We start from the raw sequence: 7,131 nt of genomic DNA, 5'->3' as shown, positions 1-7,131 counted from the left end.
CATGTTAGCCGCTTTCCCAGCCTGCAGCGGAGGAAGCCGCAGTGGGCTCCAAGCCTCACGAGGATGGAGTCCTCAGGCCTGGATTTGCCTCTTAGTAACAAAGGGAGCCAACACGCCGACTGGTAACAGCCATCGTGGCAGCCAGAGCTGGAGTCATTTTTAGATATTCAAGGTCAGTGCTCCCCCTGAGGATGGCTCTTGTGTCTCTGGGGAGTAAAACACTCAATTTCTACATAAAACTAAGCCAAGCAATTAGCGCTGGCTATTCGCTGGGGATGGTCAACCCAGGAGGTGATGACATCATCGGCAGCCAATGAGAAGGCTCCATTGGGTAGGGGCGCTCCCCTCTTCTGACACCAGAATAGGTGACCTGGGAAGGCCAGAGGACCACGTTCCCTGCTGCTACTGGCAGAAAACATGGATACTAAGATTCTGGGAAGCTCCAAGGGCAGGGACCTTGCACTTGAGCACTTCCTGGGTATTATGAACGCGAGAACACATTTGTTTTGGTCCCACAGGCAGGGAGAGAATTGGCCTATTTAACACATCATCATATTTCCACTCAGTGCTCAGAAAGCCATATAAGACGACGGCAGCCTGGGCTCAGCTGCACGGGCCTCTCTCCTTATTATAAAGGGTGTTTCAGCCACAGACTCCGTCTTCCTTTTCACAGAGGGAATCCAGGCTCCCCTAAAATTAAAATAGCAGGGAGGCAAAGGCAGCCATAACAGGTGGCAGGCTGCCAGCCCACAGGGCCACCCCAGAGGAGCTGCTGTCACTGTCACTTAGGAGCAGAATAGAGCCACAGCAAGGGAGCTGGATGGGAATGCGGAGGTCTGGGTTGCTGCTCCTTCCCTTCTCTGAGCCTCAGTTTCTTTGTCTGTAAAACAAAAGAGGTGGATGACCCATCTCAAAAGGCTCCTCCCTGCTCTAATCTTCTGGGCGTGAATATGAGGCGGGGCGGGTGTGACCTGATATCTGTAAGGATGGCAGAGGATAGGGAAAGATATAACATGGGGGGTGACTGGTGGTTAAGAGAAGAAATGAAATGGATGCTGGCCTTCGGCAAGTCTGCCACAAATGGCGGATGTGCAGCTCCTCCCAGAACCCTCAGGAATAACTAAGGAAGCCCTGTACTATTCCCCAGGGAGGTTTAAACGCAGAGGCTGTGATGATTTGACTGTCTATCAAGGGGGGTGCTGGAGGCTCAGCGGTCTCCCTTTCTTTCTTGATCTCTCTCTCCTCTTCCTGCCTGCTCACTCCCACAGCCCTGGCTTCACACATGCGGTTCCCGGATTTGCTACTCCTTCTGCAAACCCTTCTCAGGAAAAACCCTGGGTCCTGCTCCATACACCCAGCCCCATTCGAGGAATCCCAGAGCCTTTGAGATCATTTCAGTCATTGTCCTCACTTTATAGATAAGGAAACGGAGCAGAGAGGAGTTACACAGCAGGTTATCTACTTCCTGGCGGATTACATGGAACCCTGGTCTGCTGTTTCCCACCCCATCCCGCACTCCGCTGGGGCCATGGGGTGGTGTCTACACACAGCTCACAGCTCGGCATTCTAAACCACTGGAGATGAGGGCAGGGTTGTTTCTCAGGGTTGAATTTTTCACAAAATTCAAACCTGTGGTGGTCCATAGATAGGGTGTGACGAGCGTGTTGAGGGGAGGCTAGGGGAGGAGGGCCAGGGCAGTGGCCCATACACATCCCCAGGCCCAGTTGTTCCTCCCAGCCCTGGACATGCTGACTATTCCAACATCTTGACATCTCCCACTGCTCACGGCTTGTTTTTTCTTGTCTATTTTTATCAAAAACATGTGTTCTTTATATCATTACAGAGCAAAGAGAATGTTGGACATGTGCTGCATAAGGGACATTTCAGAGTTCATGTGTGTTCAGCCTGTCCCTCTTGAAGTCAAGAGTTGGGGTAGATGCCCAGGCACACTGCTCCACAGCCTCTTGGACCTCACCCCTGAATAATAAAGGGATTTCTGGGTGCGCACACATGGCAGGAGGTGCCCAGACTTGAGGCAGCTGTTGTGATGGCCTGAGCTGGAGTAATTTTTACATGTTTGAGGCAAAAGATGGGGCTTTTAGGGCATGGGGTGCTGACGTTGGTTTTCTTCAATTGTGGGTTCTACAGGACTTCTATTTAAAGTGTCAAGAAAGTGAGTCAACCTTCTGTGGTCCCCACTTCCTTCATGGTCCTCAGGGTGTCGCAAGCACATGACTGTCTGTACAGATGATGCACCTGGAATGGGGCAGGGCATTATGGGAAGTCTGTCGGGTGGGGGTACACAGGACCAAATCCTTCCCAAGTATTCCCAACAAAAAAAAGAAAGGAATGTGTTACCGCCGGAGAGAAGCAACAGCCACGGGGCCAGTCCTGGGAGGTACAGGCGGAGGGGGAGAGCCCATGACCATTTCAGGAAGCTGGGAAAACCTGTAGGCCTGTGAAAGGGACAAGCAAATAGAGGGCGATCTGTTAAAACCCAGAGCCAATCAACGGACGGGTTCTTATTTAAAAGGGAAATTTTCTGAGGGTCGCTTTCCATCCGTCCTCAAACTTTTCCTATAGATCTTCTTTAACGGGTTTCCCCAGCCCCTTCTTCTAACTCATCTCCTACCACTCTTCCCTTTGCTGGGTCCACTGTAGTAACAGAGTCCTTTAATTGCTCTTTCCCAAGGTGTCCTGGGCAATTGAATACGCCAAGTTCTTTCCCCACCTGGGCTTTTGTACATGCTACGCCTTCTCCTCAGTGTGCTTTTATCACTGCTTATTTATTATCTGCCCCCAACTAGACTAATGCGGGCAGGGGCTTTGTTGTCAGGTATATCCTCATGCCTGGAGCAGTGCCTGATATATCACAGATGATCAATAAATATTAGATGAATAAATGAATGAACCATTGATTGCGTTTTACTCTCTCACTCATAGAAAGCAGGTTTAGTGGGGGAAAAGCAATGGGTTTGAAGTCAGGAGTTAAGGGTGGTGGACCTGGTTTGTTGATGAATAGACTTTATATCCCTCATCAAGTCAGGTGACCTCTCTGGGCCGCAGTGTCCTCTTCTGAAATGGGGCAAGGATGCCTTGCTCCGAGGGGTGCTGACAAAGATCAGTCAGGTCAGTGTATGTGTAAGTATTTTGCAATCTATAAAGCACTATTCAAAGATAAAGGATTGGAACTGTCCTCCAGTGAAGACTTTAAGCAACACTTGAGGGCATAAAAGGACAATAGTCAGTGACAGACAGGACCAGAGAGCCGGGCTAGTGCCTTCTTTAGCAAGAGAAAATCTAGAAATGCTCTCTGGGAAAACACAGCTTAACTTGTGCTTCTCATTCATTCTTTTTCTTTAGGTATCATGACCTGCCATCTCTTTCTCAAGGAACCAGATGACAAGACTTTAAACCTGACGGCATCAGGACAAAAAGCAGCAGTAGAGGGAATCCATAAATAGGATTCTTTAAACTGAATGAGTCTTCTCCCTCCAGCATTATGTCAGGGTACATACTTGTAAGGGCCAGCCCACTAAATAACAGCTAGATCCTGGGGAAAACGTACTTTTTAATGGACCGTGGGAATTGTGAGATGTAAGGGAAATATCAAGGACCCCACCCTTCCCCGCTCCCACACACGTACCTCAGCTAAACTAAAATAAAACCATGAGCTGAAACTAGACGTGGAAATAGTGACTAGTAAGCAGATATAAAAGGTGGGGTTGCCTGGAAGACATAAATGACATATTAGCAACCAATTCAGAGATTAAGCCTAGGGCAGGGCAAGGTGAGGCAGGTGAACCTCAGACACTCACAGCCAATCCAGTCCCTCCCAGGGAGGGAGGCTCGTAGTGCTCCCAGGCTCAGGCAGAAGCAACTATAAGTCCTCTCTGGGGGCAAGTATCCCTAAACTAGGGATTAGCAGGAGTAGCAGAGATGAAGATGAGGCAAACAGGAGTTCATTGTCAAAGACTAGAAAACATGAGTGAAAGTTGGTAGGAAAAGCAAACAAGAGATTTAGATCTCTAAGGACTTTAGAGTCTGAAATATCCAGATGTAAAATAGAATATAACAATGTAAGAAATTAAAAAAAAAATATATGACCAGAGATACTATCAGGAATAATCTGGATGTGAGGGCGATCTGGCTGCAACATCTGTCACCCCATTGATTGCCAGGGTTGATCTGGCTAATCTGGCTGGCTAGGCGGGTGTCCCCTTCCTCCCTCACCACTCCATGTGCGTCCCTCCCGCAGCTGCGTGCTCGGTCAAAGAGGACAACCTTCCTTGATAGAGGAGAGGACCATTCTTCAGTCAAGGGTATACAAGTAGCTGCGCTCCCCTGCTAGAACCTCCAAACAAGCTCTCAAGGAATAATCTGGCAGATTTGAAAAAGAACAACGACAACTTTTTGCAGTGAAATGTAATGACTGAAATGAAACACTCAACATGGAAGAATTAAGGAACAGATTCATCAGATGAAGATAAAAATAAACCAGAAAATGAAATTGAGGAAATGATTAAGAATGAAGTACAGAGATACAAGGAGTTAGAAAATATAAAAGAGAAGTAAAAGATATGGAGGATGAAATAAGAAGGTCTAATATGCAGCTAATCAAAATGCCAAAGGAGAGAAATTGGAGAAAAGAGAGGCAACATTTGAAGAAACAGTGACTAAGAATTTTCTGGACTTGATAAAATCAATAAATTAAACATTTCGGGAAGTACAATGTATCCCAAGTAGGATCAATAAAATAAAACAACTGGAGACATTGTAGTGAAATGGCAAAAATACTAAAGGCAAAGAGATCTTAACAGCAGCTGGAGAAAAAGGCATATCGTCTATGAGGGAATTACAGTTTGACAGATGACTTCTTAACAGCACCCAGAAGACCACAGAATGCAAAGTGCTCAAAGAAAATAACTGTCAACCTACAAGTGTATCAGCAATATCAACTTTTCAGAACAAGAATGAAAGAAAACACCTACCCAGATCTAGAGTTACTAAGTCAATACGGAAAGCTATATTACCATGCAGCATTTTCTTTTTCTTTTTCTTTTTTTGAGCACCAGTAAACTATGTATGCTAAAGCAGTTTCTAGGGAACCAAAATCTGAAGTTCCACTAGACCCTAAGCTCCTTGGTGCTCAGCAACTCAGTCTCTCTCTTCCTGGTACTCCTACCTTACCTAGCAAAGCGCTTTGCACCTAGTGGTGCTAAGTAACTGTTTGCCGAATGAATGCCAATTGAACTAGGAATCCGAAGACCCAGGCTCTAGTCTTGATTCAGCGATTCGTTTTGTGTAGATACGTCGTTTAATCTCTCGGCGCCTCATTTTTTGACCCCTTGTGAAAAAAGGCACGGGCATAGGTCATGGGTTTCAGACAAGTATTTCTTTTTGACATAACCATTTTGACCTAACCAGAATACATAACCATTTTGATATAACCAGAATACATAACCAGACTAAAGCAGAGCTTCTCTGGTTGAAGTTGGTGGTGGTGGTGGAGGGGTATCCTGACGAATTTGGCTCTGCGCTCACCTGCACGATAACACCATAGAGAATTCCCTGAACCCTAAGGTTTTGCACTGAATTTGAAAATCATTGTCCTGGACATCCTTCCAGCTTTGCATTCCATTATCATCTATGAACCAACAAGTAAGGACATGCCTTTCCCAAAATACAGAAAAGGGTTTATAGCCCCTCTTCTCTCTTCTGGCCTTTCATGATATTCAGCAGAAGAGACAACCTATTTTAGCTCTGGTTCTTGGAAGGCTTATTTTCTAGTTAATACAGTTTTCCAGCTGAGATCAAGCTTTCTATGCCTGTGTCTGTCCCGTAGCAGTTCACCAAAAGAACTGATTAAAAGTTTTGAACTTTTGACAAGTACCAAGGGCATTCCTTTCTTTGGAAGATTTTTTCTGGTACAAAGCAATACTGCACAGGAAGTCAGATGTCTTCCAAGGCCTCAGGAACCATAGGAGGTTCAAGCTGGAAAGAGCAGGAGACACTGAGATTATACCCCTTACCTGTTAAAGGGGGACACTGAAGCCCAGAGAAGTAAACTGACTAGTTGAAGGTCACAGAGCCAGTTAAGGGCACTGTCTTGCAATTCTAAGTTAAGGGTGGCATGGTACAGAGGGCATGGATTCAAAGTCAGACAAAACTGGGGTCAAGTCCTGGCTTTGATCCTTATCAGTTGCTTGACCTTGAGCAACTGACCTTCTCTGTGTTGGCTTTCTCATTAGATGATGAAGGGCACAGCATCATACCCTTATTTTAAAGGTTGTTTGAAAGACTCATTTTGCATGTTAATGTACTATCTAGCACACAGTTGGTACTTGATAAGTGATATTCTCTTCTTTCTGAGACAGGATAATATTTTGATATAGTCAATGTAGTAACCAAGACTTTTTTCCCCAATAGTTTGTTGAATCCAGGGCCCTTCCCCTACCTCAAGCAGTGGCAACATTCCACCTTTCTGTCCCAGAGAAGCAGGGCCACAGCCACTGAAGATGTTCCAAGAGCCAGTTCTTATTAGAGTTTCAACAGCCATTGAATTGCAAAGGTTTAGGATTCTATCAAATATCTAAGTTCTAAAGCACTTAAGGCCTAAGATCAATGCCAAAACAAGAGATTTGGAAGAAGCAGGGTACATTTAGACTACTCTGCCCCTAGATTAGGTAAACACCCTTTGGATAGGAAGGAACAGAGTTGGAAGGAAGCAAGAGAGTTTAGATGTTGATGGGTCTGGAGAAGGGGCTCTGTGTCCTGCCTCAATCTGAGGGGAGAAGATGGGAGAGGGAGAGAAGAGGATATAAATACTGTACATTTATATCCTCTTTTTAAAATACATTTTAAAAATGTATTTATAAATACATTTTGGGAATCTGAAAGACAAAGGACCTGTACTCACTTTTAGAAAAGCCCAGAATCAGCAATAGCAGAGAACTCCCCCACCTCCCCGAGGATGGAGGGAGACAGAGAGAGAGAGAGAGAGAGAGAGAGAGAGAGAGAGAGAGAGAGAGAGAGAGAGAGGTCTAGAGAGAGCTTGTTAGCAGTAGGACCAGGATACAGCTGTGCTCTACCTAGTATCTAACATCTGGAGACTAGATGGAAACAAAGCCT

At 45.7% G+C, this 7,131-nt stretch overlaps 1 protein-coding gene across 1 annotated transcript in view; it reads right to left on the bottom strand.

Annotated features, from left to right (window-relative positions):
- Nucleotides 1–7,131, bottom strand: part of KIAA1549L (KIAA1549 like) — a 105,910-nt gene that overhangs the window by 3,665 nt on the left and 95,114 nt on the right. Inside the window, exon 17 of the mRNA XM_011357021.2 lies at nucleotides 2,359–2,456. Coding sequence (XP_011355323.1) covers nucleotides 2,359–2,456 — 98 coding nt within the window. The remainder of the gene's footprint in view (nucleotides 1–2,358; nucleotides 2,457–7,131) is intronic.

This window comes from Pteropus vampyrus, unplaced genomic scaffold (assembly GCF_000151845.1).
Source record: "Pteropus vampyrus isolate Shadow unplaced genomic scaffold, Pvam_2.0 Scaffold31, whole genome shotgun sequence".
In the NCBI taxonomy this organism is placed as follows: domain Eukaryota; kingdom Metazoa; phylum Chordata; class Mammalia; order Chiroptera; family Pteropodidae; genus Pteropus; species Pteropus vampyrus.
Note: the sequence above shows the minus strand (reverse complement) of the source record. Positions and strands in the feature narration are given on the sequence as shown.